The following is a 20,791-nucleotide window of genomic DNA, read 5'->3' as shown; positions in this document are numbered from 1 at the left end:
TGCTTGATTCAATGTACATTATACATATTTCGTCTACATCTGAAGCCACCTTGGCCATGGCCATACAGAGGAAAAGGAAGGAAAGGTCCCCTGTGCAAGCACCAGTCGTTTCCGACTCTGGGGTGACGTTGCTTTCACAACATTTTCACGGCAGATTTTTTTACGGGGTGGTTTGCCCTTGCCTTCCCCAGTCATCTACGCTTCCCCCCCAGCAAGCTGAGGACTCATCATACCGACCTCGGAAGGATGGAAGGCTGAGTCAATCTCGAGCCGGCTACTGAAAACCCAGCTTCCGCCGGGGATCGAACTCAGGTCGTGAGCAGAGCTTAGGACTGCAGCGCTGCAGCTTTAACACTCTGCACCATGGGGTTCTCAGGGCCAGACAGAAGACAGGCGGTTAATACACGGTTTTAAATCGGTAAATAAACAAAGGTTTGGGATTCTCCAAAGTGAAATCCCCCCCCCCCCCGGTTTTTTCCTCCATTCTTGTTGAATCGCAGGACATAAGAAGACGGGGCTGGGTGGGGTGGACGGGTATGCCAGTCACAGCGGGAGCAACTCCAGGGATCCTGAGCCCCCTCCTCACCTCGTGCGCGTAGCCCTCCGCGTCTGGGCCCACGGGGATCACCACAATCTGGGACGGGGACAACCAGAAGGGCCTGCGACAGAAGCAGAGACAAAAGATACTCAGCCAGCTCCGGCTCTCTCTTTCCCTCTTGCAGTCTTGGCTCCTGGATGAGCAGCAACAGACGGCAGGACGGCTTAAAAGCCCCACTCAGTCGCGCCCCCTCAGGAATCCCAAGGATTGCCGTTCTCTGCCACCTCAGTGACGCCCCACAACATTTGGAACTTTTAGAGTGGGAGCCCCCAATCTTTTGGAGCCCGTGGGCACATTTGGAATTCTGACACGGCGTGGTGGGCAAAGCCACAAAATGGCTGCCGCAGGAGGCGGGGCCGGCCACAAAATGGCTGCCGCATCTTAACTTCAGTCACACAGTGCAGATCCGTGCTTAGCGCTGTGTGGCTTTTGTATGGGCAAAATGATAAGTGGAGAAGCTTCTTCGACAAAAGACTGGGTCAGAAATGGTGACAAATGCGCGTCCCCACCGGAGGTTTTTCGCGCCCCCCGCTTGTTTTCTTTCTTTGAAGATTTGAAGCGTTAATTTTCGCTGGATTAAATACCTTATGGCAGGGGTGGCAAACGGTAGCTCTCCAGATGTGTTTTTGCCTACAACTCCCATCAGCCCCAGCCAGCATGGCCAACGGCTGGGGCTGATGGGAGTTGTAGGCAAAAAAACATCTGGAGAGCTACCGTTGGCCCACCCCTGCCTTATGGAATCATGTATTCAATTTTGAAGACGGCATCGGCCATCTTTAAACCCCCGCAAGGGAGCGGCGAAAACGTTTTGTGAACTTTTGGATAGTCGACTGGAGAAACGACGTACTTAAGGATACTGACACGAACCGTTCATTGAGATTGATGTAGAGACTACATCAATGCTATGTAGAGACATAAGCGATGTGTATTTAGATACTGCAGAGAGCAGTGCGATGCGGATTTTCTTATAGTGACCACGAGAATTTTTCTACGAACCTGTTGCTGAAGCTGCTTTTTTAATTTTGTTGGAAATATTTTAGTAGCATAATATTGCGTTCCACGATATTCCACAGTTTTTTCGTTTGCATTTAATCCCCACGTGGGGGCAGGGGATCCCCCCGGTTTGGAGGCCCTCCCCCCCCCCCCGATTCAAGGTCATCAGAAAGTGGTGGTGGGAGGGAAATGTCTGCTGGGCACGCCATTATTCCCTACGGAGACGAGTTCCCATAGGGCGGCGGTGGCCAACGGTAGCTCTCCAGATGTTTTTTTCACCTACAATTCCCATTAGCCCCAGCCAGCATGGCCAATGGCTGGGGCTGATGGGAGCTGTAGGCAAAAACATCCAGAGAGCTACCGCTGGCCACTCCTGCTGTAGAGGACAGCCCTTCGAGGACTGCCTCCTGGCTCCACCCCCAAAGTCCTGAAATATTTCTTGAATGGGATCTGGCAACCCTAGGTCCAGCCCATTTTCTAAAAACGCCTGGGGGGCGCCAGAAAACGTGGGGGCGGGTGCAGTTTCACAGGCTTTCCGTGGAGTTCTGCTGATGCTCGCACACCTGGTCTCCAGCCACGGTTCCCAAGCAGCCCAGAGCCCAGAGCCCAGCCCATACGGGGCCACTCACCACTTCCCGCCGTAGTTCTCCGCCAGGACCGCCAGCATCCTCTCGACGGAGCCCAGGACCGCCCGGTGGATCATCACCGGCCTCTCGGGCGCTCCGCCATCTTTGCTGTGCGGGAAGAAGACATCCAAACGCTCAGGAGGGGTCGAGTTGGGCCAAGGCTGCCCAGTTCTGCACACTTTCTAAAGCCTATGTACACTTTGAGAGCTTTGGCCTATGGTGCATAACTTATTTTGCTATGCAGGAGAGGGAAGGGAGAAGAGGCCATGCAATTATTTAGCGCAGTGTGCTCTACTTGGGGCTATTCCTGATGAAGGACCAGAAGCTGCGGAAAGAGACAGCTTCAAGAGGGGACTGGAAGAACATCTGGAGCAGAGGTCCATCAGTGGCTGTTAGCTACAAGGTATATGGAACACTCTTGTCTGGGGCAGCGATGAGGTGTATTCTTGGTGCTTGGGGTAACAGTGGGAAGGCTTCTAGTGTCCTGGCCCCACTGGTGGACCCCCTGATGGCATCTGGTTTTATTGGCCACTGTGTGACACGGAGTGTTGGACTGGAGGGGCCACTGGCCTGATCCAACAGGGCTTCTCTTATGTGACACAGAGAGTTGGACTGGATGAGCCATTGGCCTGATCCAGCAGGGCTTCTCTTATGTTCTTATGTGACACAAAGTGTTGGACTGGATGGGCCACTGGCCTGATCCAACATGGTTTCTCTTACGTCCTTATGTGACACAGAGTGCTGGACTGGATGGGCCATTGGCCTGATCCAACAGGGCTTCTCTTATGTTCTTATGTGACACAGAGTGTTGGACTGGAGGGCCACGGGCCTGATCCAACATGGCTTCTCTTATGTTCTTATGTGACACAGAGTGTTGGACTGGATGGGCCATTGGCCTGATCCAACATGGCTTCTCTTATGTTCTTATGTCTGAGACAGTGATGCTCTGTATTCTGGGTGCTTGGTGGGGGGCAACAGTGGGAGAGCTTCTAGTGTCCTGGCCCCACTGATGGACCTCCTGATGGCACCTGGGTTTTTTTGGGCACTGTGTGACACTAGATGGGGCACACTGGGTGAGCCATTGGCCTGATCCAGCAGGGCTTCTCTTATGTTCTTGTGTTCTTAATGCTACAGCTAGACCACCGGAAAGGTGCTCCAACCCCATCATCTGGGTTGCTCTTCCATGAACTTTTTCCATTTCCACAAAGTCCTTTAGTAGATACGGTGACCAGAACTGCACACAGCAGGGGTGGGATTCTAGCATGCGCTCCTTTGCATAATAGGCCACACACCCCTGATGTAGCCAGTTCACACTCCATCTACTTGTATTTATAGTCAGGATTTTTGGCTCCAATGTGCATTAACTTGCACTTGGCCACGTTGAACCTCATCTGCCACGTTGATATCCCTCTTCTTCGTCCCTCTCTCGAGTCCCTTCCCATCATGCCACCCACCAAGGAGCACAGAGCTACATATAGGGCTCTCCTTCAGAGGAGGGCGACCAAGACCAGTAAAAACATAGGGGGTGTGTGTGGAGAGATTTCTAAAATGATGCATGGCATGGAGTGTTGATGAAGAGAACTCCCCCCCCCCTCAAGGGCAACTTCCTTAGCGGCTTTTTCCTTCCTGCTTCCTGTCTCTTGCGCCTCTCTCTCTCTCACACACACACACACATAAAGGCATACAGAAAGCTCCGTGGCTGCTTCCTGCAAGAAAGATATGAAGTCAAGCCTCTCTCTCTCTTTCTCTCTCCCTCTGGTCTCTCTTTTTCTCTGTTGCATGCACACACACATAAACACACATACAAAGAGCTTCTGCTTCCTTCTCTAGGTTTGGCTCCTCCTTTTTGGGGGAGGAAAGAGATTCCCGTGGCAGCTCCAAGACCAACAACATTTTATTCCAGGTATAATCTTTTGTGTGCAAGCACACTTCTTCTTCAGAGGGAGGGAGGGGTGAGTGGATGGATTCTTAGGATAATTGTGGAAATTATTTTGGTTTATTCTGAAAAGCTTGCTAAAAAAAAAAGAACTGGATTTCCTATCTGGATTTGTTTACTTTCAAGAAGACCATGATTAGGAACTAGAACGCTCGGATTGGTCCTTGAATCTTGGCAAGTGGAGGGATTTCAGATCCTGAAAGATCACAGCACGTATTGGTAATAAGTCAGGAAACCTAGCTCTCAATTCAGTCCTGGAGGATACATTGTCAATACCAGTTTGGCAGTCTCTCTTTCTAATCTCCCTTTGAAATTGCTTTGTAAGAGTACTGCTACTCTTAGGGCAGCGACTGAAATGCTGTGGTTTCTAATGTCACAGAATCATAAGAGTTGGAAAGGACCTCCAGGGTCATCTAGTCCAACCCCCTGCACAATGTGCAGTCTTGTGTCCATTTATTCTTTGCATCCTGCTGGAGACCTCGGTTTTCTGTCTGATATCTGCACATTTGCTACCCCTCTGCAAATCACACCTAATCCAATCAAGCTTCCTGTTGTCATTTACCTGCTATTGCCACTTGACATCTGAAATCAGGTTTCTAAAGTTTATACCTCAGGTACATTGTGTCCCATTTTATAGCACACACGGCCTGGCCCTCATAACAAATGACTTGATTATTCGATTTTTAGCTTCCTCTTCCCACAAATGGGCTCAAGGCTGCTCTCTGCCCTGTTGTTGGCCCTCCAGAGGAACTGGCTGGCCCCTGTGTGAGACAGGAGGCTGGACTAGATGGACCCTCCCTGGTCTGACCCAGCAGGGCTCTTCTGATATTCTTCTGAGGGGAAGGCCTCGGCCTCTCTGCCCTGTTGTTGGCCCTCCAGAGGAACTGGCTGGCCGGTGTGTGAGACAGGAGGCTGGACTAGATGGACCCTCCCTGGTCTGACCCAGCAGGGCTCTTCTGATGTTCTTCTCAGGGGAAGGCCTCGGCCTCTCTGCCCTGTTGTTGGCCCTGCAGAGGAACTGGCTGGCCGCTGTGTGAGACAGGAGGCTGGGCTAGATGGACCCTCCCTGGTCTGACCCAGCAGAGCTCTTCTGATATTCTTCTGAGGGGAAGGCCTCGGCCTCTCTGCCCTGTTGTTGGCCCTGCAGAGGAACTGGCTGGCCGCTGTGTGAGACAGGAGGCTGGGCTAGATGGACCCTCCCTGGTCTGACCCAGCAGAGCTCTTCTGATATTCTTCTGAGGGGAAGGCCTCGGCCTCTCTGCCCTGTTGTTGGCCCTGCAGAGGAACTGGCTGGCCGCTGTGTGAGACAGGAGGCTGGACTAGATGGACCCTCCCTGGTCTGACCCAGCAGGGCTCTTCTGAGGTTCTTTTCATGGGAAGGCCTCGGCCTCTCTGCCCTGTTGTTGGCCCTGCAGAGGAACTGGTTGGCCACTGTGTGAGACAGGAGGCTGGACTAGAAGGACCCTCCCTGGTCTGACCCAGCAGGGCTCTTCTGATGTTCTTCTCAGGGGAAGGCCTCGGCCTCTCTGCCCTGTTGTTGACCCTCCAGAGGAACTGGTTGGCCGCTGTGTGAGACAGGAGGCTGGACTGGATGGACCCTCCCTGGTCTGACCCAGCAGGGCTCTTCTGATGTTCTTCTCAGGGGAAGGCCTCGGCCTCTCTGCCCTGTTGTTGGCCCTCCAGAGGAACTGGTTGGCCGCTGTGTGAGACAGGAGGCTGGACTAGATGGACCCTCCCTGGTCTGACCCAGCAGGGCTCTTCTGATGCTCTTCTCGGGGGAAGGCCTCGGCCTCTCTGCCCTGTTGCTGGCCCTCCAGAGGAACTGGTTGGCCACTGTGTGAGACAGGAGGCTGAACTAGATGGATCCTCCCTGGTCTGATCCAGCAGGGCTCTTCTGATGTTCTTCTCAGGGGAAGGCCTCAGTCTCTCTGCTGTGTTTTTGGTCCTGCAGAGGAACTGGTTGGCCACTGTGTGAGACAGGAGGCTGGACTAGATAGACCACTAGTCTGACCCAACAGGGCTCTTTTGATGTTCTTCTCAGGGGAAAGCCTCGGCCTCTCTGCCCTGTTGTTGGCCCTCCAGAGGAACTGGCTGGCCACTGTGTGAGACAGGAGGCTGGACTGGATGGACCCTCCCTGGTCTGACCCAGCAGGGCTCTTCTGAGGTTCTTCTCAGGGGAAGGCCTCGGCCTCTTTGCCCTGTTGTTGGCCCTCCAGAGGAACTGGGTGGCCACTGTGTAAGACAGGAAGCTGGACTAGATGGACCAGCAGCGCTTTCTGAGGTTCTTCTCAAGGGAAGGCCTCTCTGCCCTGTTGTTGGCCCTGCAGAGGAACTATTTGGCTATTGTGTGAGGCAGGAAGCTGAACCCTCAGTGGTCTGGCCCAGCAGGGCTCTTCTGATGTTCCTAAAAGATAGCTATTGTGTGGAAACGTACAAGAGCTAACAGTCTTTCCAAAGGCCTTCACCTGCCAAAACCTGGCTGGCTGGCCCTGCCACAGAACTTGCCTGGTGAAAGAGAGAGCAAAGCGAAGGGGCATCTGGAAGTCCAGCTGAATGGTGCCGCATTGGTGGTACCGTCCCAGAGCGTCTTTGATCTGAACATCCACCTGGAAGAAAGACACAGAAATGCTGTCAGGAACACCCCCAACTGGGTGGTGAAGCAGTTTCAGCTGCCAACTTGAGTCTGCTCCTTAATGCAGCAAGCAGAAATTCTACAGATAAAGCTTCCAGTACCAAAGCGACTCTGAAAGCCCAGGGACAGCTGGAGGCAGGGAGGAGGGAGAAATCTTAAGACAAAGCTGGGATTTAATTTGCAAGGAGAGAACAAAAACCTGCTGAAGAGGCTAGAACATAAGAGAAGCCATGTTGGATCAGGTCCCTCCAGTCCAACACTCTGTGTCACACAGTGGCCAAAACCCAGGAACCATCAGGAGGTCCACCAGTGGGGCCAGAACTCCAGAAGCCCTCCCACTGTGGCGCTCCAACTACCAAGAATACAGAGCATCACGGCCTCAAGCGTAAGATCCAGGGGATAGAACTGGCCCATCCAGGGGTCTTCCCCAGCTTGCAAGAGGGACATAAGAGAAGCCATGTTGGCTCAGGCCAGTGGCCCATCCAGTCCAACACTCTGTGTCACACATAAGAACATAAGAGAAGCCATGTTGGATCAGGCCAGTGGCCCATCTGTGTGACATAAGAACATTAGAGAAGCCATGCTGGCACAGGCCAGTGGCCCATCCAGTCCAACACTCTGTGTCACACAGTGGCCAAAACCAAGGTGCCATCAGGAGGTCCACCAGTGGGGCTTGAACTCCAGAAGCCCTCCCACTCTTGCCCCCTGGCACCAAGAAGGCAGAGCATCCCCGCCCCAGACATAAGAACACAAGAGAAGTTATGTTGGATCAGGTCAATGGTCCATCCGATCCAACACTGTTTGTCACACAGTGGCCAAAACACCCAAGTACCATCAGGAAGTCCACCAGTGGGGCTATAAGCCCTCCCACTGTGCCCCCCCACAAGCACCAAGAATACAGAGCATCACTGCCCCAGACATAAGAACATAAGAGAAGCCATGTTGGATCAGGCCAATGTCCCATCCAGTCCAACACTCTGTGTCACACAGTGGCCAATAAAACCAGATGCCTTCAGGCGGTCCATCAGTGGGGCCAGGACACTAGAAGCCTTCCCACTGTGCCCCCCCAAAGCACCAAGAATACAGAGCATCCCTGCCCCAGACATAAGAACACAAGAGAAGTCATGTTGGATCAGGCCAATGGCCCATCCAGTCCAACACTCTGTGTCACACAGTGGCCAAAACCCCGGTGCCATCAGGAGGTCCACCAGTGGGGCCAGAACTCTTGAAGCCCTCCTAATGTTGGCCCCCACAAACACCAAGAAGACAAAACATCACACCCTCAAACATAATAGTGTTCTATCTAGTCCAGGGTGTCAAATATAAGATCTGGGGGACAGAACTGGCCCATCCAGAGGTCTTACCCGGCCTGTAAGCAACTGGTATGTATGGAAATATAAGGCACTCCCCCTTTTATGGTATTCTTTGGGGGTGAAAAAACTAGTCTTGCATATGATTGAATATATTTATAGGGGCTTTTGTGGGTTCCCCAGTAAATCAGTCGCTTTCAATGCTAGGAATCAATTGCTTTTTGTTTGTATTCTGAGTAAAAAATAATATTGTCAACTGGGTTTGCCTGTGCCCTGTACCAGGCATTACACTTTATGGCCCAACGAAGTTACATTTATGTCAGATCCAGCCCTTGTAAAAAATGAGTTTGACACCTCAGATCTAGACCTTGTGGCTATGAGGAACAGTTAAATAATCTTGTTTGAGGGACAGAGATCCGGGCCCACACTGCCACCACCAGGGCACAGGGTGCATTTTACATGAATTCCACTCCCCCCACCCCACCCCCCAAATCCCTTTCTTCTCTGTGTGTGGCCTGCCTTTGAGGCATCCAAGAATGTGACAGAGACCTGCCGCTTTCACCCTCCGGTATTTGTTCTGAATCCCTGATTCCACAAGTTGTGAAGACCCACAGAGATGTAGGCAGAGAATTCCAGTCACAGCCACCTTAAAACGTAAGCCTCCTGACTCCCGAGGAGCACCGTTTCTCCCCTTAAAAGCGGGGCTTGGGCAGCAAACACATATATCTTGTCCAGGGCTTTTTTTGTAGCAGGAACTCCTTTGCCTATTAGGCCACACACCCCTGATGGAGCCAATCCTCCAGGAGAGCCAGTTTGGTGTAGTGGTGAAGTGTGCGGACTCTTATCTGGGAGAACCAGGTTTGATTCCCCACTCCTCCACTTGAGGCTGCTAGCATGGCCTTGGGCCAGCCACAGCTCTGGCAGAGGTTGTCCTTGAAAGGGCAGCTGCTATGAGAGCCCTCTTAGTCCCACCCACCTCACAGGGTGTCTGTTGTGGAGGAGGAAGGGAAAGGAGATTGTGAGCCGCTCTGGGAATCTTCACAGTGGACGGCGGGATATAAATCCAATATTTAATCAATTCCGCAGGGCTTGCAAAACCACTCTCTTTCTGCAAGCATATGAGGAACCCTGAAAGCGATATCTCGCCATCGAAATACGTCAACTGAATATAGCACCTTAACTTAATTTTAGCTGAAACTTAATGTAACTGTTTTAACTGTATGTATTAATTGTATTTTAAAATTGTTTTATAAATCATGGTATACCATGTCATGTTAGCCGCCCTGAGCCTGCTCCGGCGGGAAGGGCGGGATATAAATAAAAGTTTATTATTATTATTATTATTATTATTATATCATCTTCTTCTTCTTCCAGTAGGCCCTGTAAGAAGAGCCCTGTAAGCTCTGGGAGGATTGGCTACATCAGAAGATATTGATATTGGATTTATATCCCACCCTATACTCTGAATCTCAGAGCGGCTCACAATCTCCTTTACCTCCCCACCACTACAGATGCCCTGTGAGGTGGGTGGGGCTGAGAGGGCTCTTACAGCAGCTGCCCTTTCAAGGACAACCTCTGCCAGAGCTATGGCTGACCCAAGGCCATGCCAGCAGCTGCAAGTGGAGAAGTGGGGAATCAAACCACCAGATAAGGACAACTCCTGCAAGAGCTATGGCTGAAGAAGAAGATATTGGATTTATATCCTGCCCTATTCTCTGAATCTCAGAGTCTCAGAGCGGTCACAATCTTCTTTACCTCCCCCCACCACAACAGACACCCTGTGAGGTGGGTGGGGCTGAGAGAGCTCTTCCAGCAGCTGCCCTTTCAAGGACAACTCCTGCGATAGCTCTGGCCGACCCAAGGCCATTCCAGCAGGTGCAAGTGGAGGAGTGGGGAATCAAACCCGGTTCTCCCAGATAAGAGCATCACTTGCCCCAAACAGAGAGTTCCCTCTATACCCTGTGGCTAATAACCATTGATAGGAAAAGAAAGGTCCCCTGTGCAAGCACCAGTCGTTTCCGACTCTGGGGTGACGTTGCTTTCACTACGTTTTCACGGCAGACTTTTGACAGGGTGGTTTGCCATTGCCTTCCCCAGTCCTCTACGCTTTCCCCCCAGCAAGCTGGGGACTCATTTGACCGACGTCGGAAGGATGGAAGGCTGAGTCAACCTACAGCCGGCTACCTGAAAACCCAGGTTCCGCCAGAATCGAACTCAGGTCGTGAGCAGAGGGCTCCGACTGCAGTACCGCAGCTTTACCGCTCTGCGCCACAGGGCTGTAATTATATTAGAGGAAAGGAAAGGTCCCCTGTGCAAGCACCAGCTTCCACCAGGATCGAACTCAGGTTGTGAGCAGAGGGCTCCGGCTGCAGTACTGCAGCTTTAACACTCTGCGCCACGAGGCTAGGAGTTACACAGAAGGGGTCATAAAGAAAGAAGCAAAATGTTACAAACACCCTGCAGCTGCTTTCCAGGTTGCAACCAGCACCCCAAAGACGACCCAGCCCAGACAGGAACCCCCTACCTTTGGCCCGTAGAAAGCCCCTTCCCCGGGGCTCAGCTCCCAAGGCTGGCTGAAGTCCTGGAGGCTTTTCTCCAGCACCTGAAAGACAAGAGAAGGGGAAGAAGTAGAGAGTCACAGAAGATGTCTTGGCCAGAAGCGACCGGGTGTCAATAATTGGCGCGGCCTCAGGAGGTAGGCATCGTTTGCGCAGCAAGCCCGACAGGTGGCAGGTTTACCTCCAGAATGTTTTTGAGAACCTCAGAGTCCAGGGGTGGCCAAACTGTGGCTTGGGAGCCACATGTGGCTTTTTTACACGTATTGTGAGGCTCCTGAAGCCCACACCGCCCAGTCAGCCGGCTTGGAGAATGCATTTAAAGTTAAAGTTGCTTTCTTTCCACCTCTCCTTCCCTCCTCCCTACCCCATCTATTTGCCTTCCTGCCTTCCTTCCAGTTTGGTGTAGTGGTTAAATGCACGGACTCTTATCTGGGAGAACCGGGTTTGATTCCCCACTCCTCCACTTGCAGCTGCTGGAATGGCCTTGAGTCAGCCATAGCTCTCGCAGCGTTGTCCTTGAAAGGAAAGCTTCTGGGAGAGCTCTCTCAGCCCCAACGACCTCACAGGGTGTCTGTTGTGGGGGGGAGAAGATATAGGAGATTGTATGCTGCTCTGAGTCTCTGATTCAGAGAGAAGGGTGGGGTATAAATCTGCAATTCTTCTTCTTCTTATCTGGGAGAACCGAGTTTGATTCCCCACTCCTCCACTTCCACCTACTGGAATGGCCTTGGGTCAGCCATGGCTCTGGCAGAGGTTGTCCTTGAAAGGAAAGCTTCTGGGAGAGCTCTCACAGCCCCAACGACCTCACAGGGTGTCTGTTGTGGGGGGAGAAGATATAGGAGATTGTAAGTGTAGTGTTTGGTGTAGTGGTGAAGTGCGCAGACTTATCTGGGAGAACCGGGTTTGATTCCCCACTCCTCCACTTGCAGCTGCTGGAATGGCCTTGAGTCAGCCATAGCTCTCGCAGCATTGTCCTTGAAAGGAAAGCTTCTGGGAGAGCTCTCTCAGCCCCAACGACCTCACAGGGTGTCTGTTGTGGGGGGAGAAGATATAGGAGATTGTATGCTGCTCTGAGTCTCTGATTCAGAGAGAAGGGTGGGGTATAAATCTGCAATTCTTCTTCTTCTTATCTGGGAGAACCGAGTTTGATTCCCCACTCCTCCACTTGCACCTACTGGAATGGCCTTGGGTCAGCCATGGCTCTGGCAGAGGTTGTCCTTGAAAGGGCAGCTGCTGGGAGAGCCCTCTCAACCCCACCCACCTCACAGGGTGTCTGTTGTTAGGGGAGAAGATATAGGAGATTGTAAGTGTAGTGTTTGGTGTAGTGGTGAAGTGCGCAGACTTATCTGGGAGAACCGGGTTTGATTCCCGACTCCTCCACTTGCACCTGCTGGAATAGCCTGGGGTCAGCCTTAGCTCTGGCAGAGGTTGTCCTTGAAAGGGCAGCTGCTGGGAGAGCCCTCTCAACCCCACCCACCTCACAGGGTGTCTGTTGTTAGGGGAGAAGATATAGGAGATTGTAAGTGTAGTGTTTGGTGTAGTGGTGAAGTGCGCAGACTTATCTGGGAGAACCGGGTTTGATTCCCGACTCCTCCACTTGCACCTGCTGGAATAGCCTGGGGTCAGCCTTAGCTCTGGCAGAGGTTGTCCTTGAAAGGGCAACTGTTGTCAGAGCCCCCTCAGCCCCACCCATCTCACAGGGTGTCTGTTGTGGGGAGGGGAAGGGAAAGGAGATTGTGAGTCGCTCTGAGACTCCCAAGAGAAGGCCTTTGGTATAAATCCAATCTCCAGTTTGGTGTAGTGGTTAAGTGCGTGGACTCTTATTGCGAAAACTTGGTTTGATTCCCCACTCCTCCACTTGTAGCTGCTGGAATGGCCTTGGGTCAGCCATCGGTGTGGCAGGAGTTGTCCTTGAAAGGGCAGCTTTTGTGAGAGCCCTCTCAGCCCCACCCATCTCACAGGGTGTCTATTGTGGGGAGAGAACACAAAGGAGATTGTAAGTCACTCTGAGTCTCTGATTCAGACAGAAGGGCGGGGTATAAATCTGTAGTCGTCTCCTTCCTTCCTCTCAAACACCTGACATCCATGTCTTGTGGCTCTCAAACATCTGGCATTTATTCTCTGTGGCTCTTCTGTGAAGGAACATTGGCCACCTCTGATCTAGTGCATGGGACACAGAGACTTTTTCATAAACAGATAAACTTTACTTTTTGCCAGTGTTCTCTCAAGACACCAGCTAAAAGCAACCCGATGCGAGAAAGGGTGAGTGAGGCCTGCTCAGGCTGGCTACAGATCCAGCCAGCCCAAGCAGGCCTCGCTCGCCTGGGGCTCGCCTGGGCTGCCCCACCCCCTACCAGTCAAAAGGCCAGCAAGCCACCCACTGCCCAAAATTTATTTTATTTTATTTACCTTACACTTGTATGCCGCCCACTCCATACGGACTCTGGGTGGCTCACAGTCACAATACCACAACAACACCCGCTTACCGTTATAAAATCAAAAGCGCATAACGATTTATAACTTAGAAACTTAAAACGGTGCTACAACATTTCTTACACCGGCGGTAAAGCTTCGTTATGGTTCTTAATTCTCTGCAGGGGTCCGTGTCTTATACACGGATGATAGTACTCAGCGACATACTAGGAGCAGCTCCTCACACATTAGTTACGGTAGGCCTGCCGGGAAAGGTCGGTTTTGCAGGCCCAGGGAAATCGCATAAGAAGTGGAGAAAGGGTGGCGTGGGCTTCTCCAGGGGTTCATGAGGGCTGCTGGGGGCATGGCAAAGCCCCTGGTGGCTGGCTGGCTGCCCGCTCTCCTCATCCGGGGATTGTTCTGCAGCTGCATCTCCTATTCAACGGACAAGGGGGGCGGGGAGGAGGACGGGGAACCCTCAGAAAGGCTCAGGAGCTGTGCTCCTGTGAGCTCCGGCTGAATCTGAGGCCTTAGGCTATATATAAAAAGGAAAGGGAAGGTCCCCTGTGCAAGCGCCAGTCGTTTCCGACTCTGGGGTGACGTTGCTTTCACTGTGTTTTCACGGCAGACTTTTTACAGGGTGGTTTGCCCTTGCCTTCCCCAGTCCTCTACGCTTTCCCCCCCAGGAAAGCACCAAGAATACAGAGCATAAGAACATAAGAGAAGCCATGCTGGATCAGGCCAGTGGCCCATCCAGTCCAACACTCTGTGTCACACAGTGGCCAAAAAACCCAGGCGCCATCAGGAGGTCCACCAGTGGGGCCAAGACACTAGAAGCCCTCCCACTGTTGCCCCCCCCCCCCAAGCAGCAAGAATACAGAGCATCACTTGCCCCAGACAGAGAGTTCCATCTGTGCCCTGCGGCTAATAACCACTGATAGGAAAGGAAAGGTCCCCTGTGGAAGCCCCAGACGTTTCCCACTCTGGGGTGACGTTGCTTTCACTACGTTTTCACAGCAGACTTTTGACGGGGTGGTTTGCCATTGCCTTCCCCAGTCTTTTACACTTTCCCCCCAGCAAGCTGGGGATTCAGTATGCCGACCTCGGAAGGATGGAAGGCGGAGTGAACCTCGAGCCGGCTACCTGAACCAGCTTCCGCTGGGATTGAACTCAGGTCGTGAGCAGAGCTGAGGACTGCCGCTTTAACACTCTGTGCCACGGGGCTCTTTTATATATAAAAAAGCAGGGCCTAAACAGCAGACAAGGAGGAAGGAGGGGACTGTTCTTACCTGCTCCGCCTGATCCCAAAGATTAGAGTCCCCGAGAAAGTTCTCAGGCCGGGTGGCGAGGTAGAAGTGTAACGCAAATCCAAAAACAGAATAGACGGCCTGCAGGAACTCCAAGCAACCGCGGATCTCTCCTTCCAGCTGTTGGGGAGATCGGGGGGGGGGGGGGGCAGAATGACACTCAGGGCGGGGGGCTGGACCTCTGCCCCCCATTTGTCCCACCACTACCCCCCCCCCCCCGAAAGGCGCTCCACTCTGCAAAAGCGCCTAGGTGCAAAGTCACGATTGGTCGAAAAGCAAACGCTACTGCAACACAGGTTTGAACACAGCCCACATTCCCCAAGCCTCGGTCAGCCACAAAGGCGCCCTGTTATTTTGATTCAATACCCATTTTCTACCCTGCTTTTCAGTCCAAAAATGCTCACTGAGTATTATTGCATTTGCATTTATTGCTATCCTGCTTTTCTTTTGAGAGCCACTTTGGTGTACTGGTTTAAGCGCATGGACTCTTATCTGGGAGAACCGGGTTTGATTCCCTGTTCCTCCCCTTGCAGCTGCTGGAATGGCCTTGGGTCAGCCGTAGCTCTGGCAGAGGTTGTCCTTAAAAGGGCAGCTGCTGTGAGAGCTCTCTCAGCCCCTCCCACCTCTCAGGGTGTCTGTTGTGGGGGAGAAGATATAGGTGATTGTAAGCCACTCTGAGTCTCTGATTCAGAGAGAAGGGTGGGGTATAAATCTGCAGTCTTCTTCTTCTTAAGTGTGCGGACTCTTATGTGGGGGGACCGGGTTTGATTCCTCACTGCTCTAATTGCAGCTGCTGGAATGGCTTTGAGTTAGCCATAGTTATCACAGGAGTTGTCCTTGAAAGGGCAGCTTCTGTCAGAGCTCTCTCAGCCCCACCCACCTCACAGGGTGTCTGTTGAGGGGGGAGAAGAAATAGGAAATTGTAAGCCGCTCTGAGTCTCTGATTCGGAGAGAAGGGCGGGGTATAAATCTGCAATTCTTCTTCTCCCCAGTTAGGACTCAAGACAGTTTTCCCTTCCTCCATTTTCTAATGGCTGTGGAACACTCTTCTGAGGGAGGGCCAGGCTGAGCGTTTGTGAGAGGCCCACTTTCACCCAGCAAGCTTCCGTAGTGGAAGTGGGGATTCAAACCCATCCAGAGTCCTTCTCTGCCACTCTATCCACTACAACACACTGGCTTTCCAAGCAGACTACATGACAACATGAATCCAGTTACGGAACACAGACTGGGTCCCAGCGATGGGTTCTGGTAACAGCAGTGCCTTCCTTAACAGAAGAGCTTTTACTTTTTGACTCTGAGTCAGCCGTAGCTCTGGCAGAGGTTGTCCTTGAAAGGGCAGCTGCTGTAAGAGTCCTCTCAGCCCCACCCACCTCACAGAGCGTCTGTTGTGCGGGAGGAAGGGGAAGGAGAAGACTGCAGATTTATACCCTGCCCTTCTCTCTGAATCAGAAACTCAGAGCGGCTTACAATCTCCTGTCTCTTCTCCCTCCACAACAGTCACCCCGTGAGGTGGGTGGGGTTGAGACGACTCTCACAACAGCTGCCCTTTCAAGGACAACCTCTGCCAGAGCTCTGGCTGACCCAAGGCTATTCCAGCAGCTGCAAGTGGAGGAGTGGGGAACCAAACCCGGTTCTCCCAGATAAGAGAGCTCTGGCTGACCCAAGACCACTCCAGCAGCTGCAAGTGGAGAAGAGGGGAACCAAACCCGGTTCTCCCAGATAAGAGTCCGCGCAGTTAACCACTACACCAAACTGGCTCTCAGGTGAACCGCTCTGAGACTCTGAGATTCAGAGTGGAGGGTGGGATATAAATCCAATATCTTCTTTTTTAAGGGGAAACTCCTTACGTTGGCAGGTGTTGCCCTCAACAGAACACCTGCAGAATCCAACCTGACGAAAACAGCTGACTCCTATCAACCAGCAATCATTCCCGGAACCCAGCCATCAGGAGGGTGAAGAAATAAACTGGAGGAGAGCCGCCGACTGCTCTAGATCCAAAAAAGAAAATTTTCTCCACTCCTCACCACTCACAAACCGAGAGAAACCAAAAATAGAAAGGTAAAAAGGTAAAGGTAGTCCCCTGTGCAAGCACCAAGTCGTTACTGACCCACGGGGCGACGTCACATCATGACGTCTTCTTTACAGACTTTTTACAGGGTGGTTTGCCATTGCCTTCCCCTATTTACCGATCTCGGAAGGATGGAAGGCTGAGTCAAAAATGCAGACTAACAAATTGAGAATCCCAGCCCAATCTCTATCTTGATATCAACAGGATCCTATAATTAAGGCACACAAAAAGCACTCTGAAAAAAATTCGAAAATCCTGGTGCCCCCACAAAAAAGGCCCTGCCCCTTAAGAATTCTTATTAGCCCTCTACCAGTTTGTGTGTGTTTTAATCATTCAGTGTTTTTATGCTTTATTTAACTGTTTTAAATAATGCTTGCGCGTGTATTGTAAATGCTTCTTAATGTTTGAAATTTTTACCACATTGGGGACCCCTACTGGGTTGGAAAGACAGCATAGAAATATTTAAATGTCCACCTGCTGAACCTCTAACTTTGCTGGTACACGCTGGGAAGACAGCTCAGGTCATCTCAGCGTGCCTGCCATCCCTCCAGGCTCTCACCTGATCCATGGCACAGAAGATGTGGGCATCGTCCTGCTGGAACCGGCGCACTCGGGTCAGCCCTGTCAGGGATCCCGAGGGCTCGTTTCGATGCAAGACCCCAAAGTCGGCCAGCCGGAGGGGCAGCTCTCGCCAGGATCGTGGGCGATGGCCAAACATCAGGCTATGGGAAGCAGAGAGGTTTAGAAATATTTCAAATAAACATGGTACAGGCAGGACACTGTGTGCGGATTCCCCAGGAGCACAGGGAAAGGAGGAGGAGGAAGAAGGAGGAGGAGGAGAAGGAGAAGGAAGAGAAGGAGGAGGAGGAAGAGAAGGAGAAGAAGGAGGAGGAGAAGGAGAAGGAGGAGGAGAAGAAGGAGGAGGAGGGGGAGAAGGAGAAGAAGGAGGAGGAGGAAGAGGAGGAGAAGAAGGAGAAGGAGGAAGAGGAAGAGAAGGAGGAGGAGGAGGAAGAGGAGGAGAAGGAGGAGGGGGAGAAGAAAAAGGAGGAGGAGAAGAAGGAGAAGAGGAGGAGGAGGAGAAGAAGAAGGAGAAGGAGGAGGAAGAGAAGGAGGAGGAAGAGGAGGAGAAGGAGAAGGAGAAGGAGGAGAAGGAGGAGGAGGAAGAGGAGGAGAAGGAGGAGGGGGAGAAGAAGGAGAAGGAGGAGGAGGAGAAGAAGGAGGAGGAGGGGGAGAAGAAGGAGGAGGAAGAGAAGGAGGAGGAAGAGGAGAAGAAGGAGAAGGAGGAAGAGGAAGAGAAGGAGGAGGAAGAGGAGGAGGGGGAGAAGAAGGAGAAGGAGGAGAAGAAGAAGGAGAAGAGGAGGAGGAGGAGAAGGAGGAGGAGAAGAAGGAGGGGGAGAAGGAGAAGAAGGAGGAGGAGGAAGAGAAGGAGGAGGAAGAGGAGGAGAAGAAGGAGGAGGAGAAGGAGGAAGAGGAAGAGAAGGAGGAGGAGGAGGAAGAGGAGAAGGAGGAGGGGGAGAAGAAGGAGAAGGAGGAGAAGGAGGAGAAGAAGAAGGAGAAGAGGAGGAGGAGAAGGAGGAGGAGAAGAAGGAGGAGGGGGAGAAGGAGAAGAAGGAGGAGGAGGAAGAGAAGGAGGAGGAAGAGGGGGAGAAGAAGGAGAAGGAGGAGAAGAAGAAGAAGGAGAACAGGAGGAGGAGAAGGAGGAGGAGGAGGGGGAGAAGGAGGAGGGAGAAGAAGAGGAAGAGACGAAGAAAAGGAGATTGGATTTATCCCCTGCCCTTCACTACCCAAAGAAGTCTCAGAGTAGCTTACAATCTCCTTTCTCTTGCCCTCCCCACAACAGACACCCTGTGAGGTAAGTGAGGCTGACAGCAGCTCTGTGAGAACTTGTGACTGGCCCAAGGTTGCACCAGCAGCTGCATGGGAAGGAGTGGGGAACCAAACTCAGAGAAGAGTCCACACACTTAACCACTACACCAGAACTGGCTCCAGAATATCGGATTTGGTGAAGAACTCAACTTCCTGGGAACTTTGCCTTTTGTGCAGCAAGTTTCTAGTCCTCGTGACTGCAAAGAGAGGCTTGTGAAAGTGTCGGCAAAGGAGGCTGACCTCAAAGCCTAAGAGGTGGTGGAGGCGGAATAAGATTACCAGGGTTTGGAAGGTTACAGCTCCCTTCACGTGTCCACCCACAATGGCGAACAACGAATTGTTTGGCAGAACAGCAAGACAAAATCCTGACAGATCCAGAGTAGGAGAAATTCTACCACTTGTACCAATCGCATGGTTTGCGCGAGTCAAAAAATTAAGCACAGAATCTGGCATCTTTCTTGCAGTTGCTAAAATGTTCCTTGCTCCAGCTGTTTAGGAAAATGTACTGCTTATTAAATTATCATAGAATCCTAGAGTTGGGAGAGACCTCCAGGGTCACTTAGGCCAACCCCCTGCACAATGCAGGAAACTCACAAAGACCTCCCCCTAAATTCACAGGATCTTCATTGCTGTCAGATGGCCATCTAGCCCAGGGGTGTCAAACATGTGGCCAAGGGGCCAAATTCGGCCCGCAGAGGGCTCCAATCAGGCCCTCCAGCAACTGCCTGTTGTCTGCTTCATTCTCCCTTCCCTGTTGTGTTCAGTCGCCATTTTGTATTTCTCCCCAGCGATCAGCCTGCCAGCAAAGCAACCTTTATTTGCTCCTTCTCTCTCCCCCTCCCTTCTCCCAGGGAGGAGGAGCCTTAGCCAATGAAAGAGCCTGGCTCTATAGCTCTGCTGGGTGATTACGTTTGCCAGACTCAACTAATCACCCTGCAGAGCTACTGAGCCCAGTCTCTCTTCCTTCCTGGCTGAGGCTCCTCCTTTTTGTGGAAGGAAGGAAAGAGCTCCAGCTTCCTTTGCCCAGTCCTCACTGTGGAGAAACGCCATTTTAATCCATGTTGGTGCTTCATTGGGAGGGATCGCTAAACTGCCAAGCAGGCTTCGGCCTAGCCTGCCCCTCACTCCCCCCCTCCCTTCCAGAGCTAAACCAACAACTCTAGGGGGAAAGTCTCCTAGAGAGGCAGGAAGTGCTTTTGTTCTTTGCATGTGAGTTAAGCAGGGAGAGTTTTCAGTTCTCAGCTGCAGCTCGAAGGAAGAGGTTGCCAGAGTGGGAGCTCCTGCCTGTGCATGCGGCCTATTCAAAAGAAAATGAGGCCTCCAGGCAGTAAGACAAAGTAAGTCATCCAAAAGGGCAGGGCATGTTTAGATCAGGGCCAGCAGGATGCGTTTATAATCAACTTTTCTTTGTTATGCTGTGTGCTGTGCTAACTTTTTAAATGCAACTGTTTTTGTTTTGTTTTTCTTTCCCTTTCTTTTTCTCTTTTAAATAAATATTTTTTTGCTGTTTTAAATGCTGGCAGTCAATCTCTGTACCACATAGATCCCCAACCGCTCTAGACCACGCTGTTTTATAAAGGGGGCCCTGGGCAAGGGGGAAGGCATGCAGTTGGATAAGGTGCCAATCCTCCAGGGGTGCCCCAAAGAAGTGCTGAGGTCTCTGTGAAACCCAAGTACAGGGTGGCAGAGGACCTTGAGGCCTGGCCTCATAGCTGGAGAGGGGGATTGGGAGTCCTGTTCCTCTCAATCTGAACCCCTAGACTGAGCAGGTGGTGGCAGCGAGCCCAAGGGGCAGGAGGAGAAATAGCTCCCTCCAGGAGTTGGCGACTCAATAGGGAGCTGACGGGACCGGGTCTGAAGGCAGAATCGGGCCGGTTCCGCCACACTCACCATCGGAAGAAATACAAACAGCACTTTTAAGACTAGCAATGTTTTATTGAAGGTATGAGCTTTTTGCCTTGCTACAGGGAGAGAAAGAGGGAGGGAGATTTGTTGGCCTTGCTATGGGTGCAGCCGGTTTGGTGTCGTGGTTAACTGCGCAGACTCTTCTCTGGGAGAACCGGGTTTGATTCCCCACTCCTCCACTTGCACCTGCTGGAATGGCCTTGGGTCAGCCATAGCTCTGGCAGAGGTTGTCCTTGAAAGGGCAGCTGCTGTGAGAGCCCTCTCCAGCCCCACCCACCTCACAGGGTGTCTGTTGTGGGGGAGGAAGGTAAAGGAGATTGTGAGCCGCTCTGAGACTCTTCGGAGTGGAGGGCGGGATATAAATCCAGTATCTTCTTCATCTTCTTGGATAAGCAAATGGAGCAGAGGTCCATCAGTGGCTATTAGCCACAGTGTGTGTGTGTGTGTGTATACCATTTTGGGGGGGCACTGTGTGACACAGAGTGTTGGACTGGAGGGGCCACTGTCCTGATCCAACATGGCTTCTCTTATGTTCTTATGTGACACAGAGTGTTGGACTGGATGGGCCATTGGCCTGATC

At 52.1% G+C, this 20,791-nt stretch overlaps 1 protein-coding gene across 1 annotated transcript in view; it reads right to left on the bottom strand.

The window, feature by feature from the left end:
- Window positions 1-20,791, bottom strand: part of TARS2 (threonyl-tRNA synthetase 2, mitochondrial) — a 73,118-nt gene that overhangs the window by 13,890 nt on the left and 38,437 nt on the right. The window contains exons 11-16 of the mRNA XM_060258667.1: window positions 17,000-17,162; window positions 14,355-14,492; window positions 10,620-10,697; window positions 6,659-6,759; window positions 2,221-2,325; window positions 587-659 (exon numbers count right to left, since the gene is read on the bottom strand). Coding sequence (XP_060114650.1) covers window positions 587-659; window positions 2,221-2,325; window positions 6,659-6,759; window positions 10,620-10,697; window positions 14,355-14,492; window positions 17,000-17,162 — 658 coding nt within the window. The remainder of the gene's footprint in view (window positions 1-586; window positions 660-2,220; window positions 2,326-6,658; window positions 6,760-10,619; window positions 10,698-14,354; window positions 14,493-16,999; window positions 17,163-20,791) is intronic.

This window comes from Heteronotia binoei, chromosome 1 (genome assembly GCF_032191835.1).
Source record: "Heteronotia binoei isolate CCM8104 ecotype False Entrance Well chromosome 1, APGP_CSIRO_Hbin_v1, whole genome shotgun sequence".
In the NCBI taxonomy this organism is placed as follows: Eukaryota; Metazoa; Chordata; class Lepidosauria; order Squamata; family Gekkonidae; genus Heteronotia; species Heteronotia binoei.
This window is presented reverse-complemented; position numbering and strand designations above follow the sequence as displayed.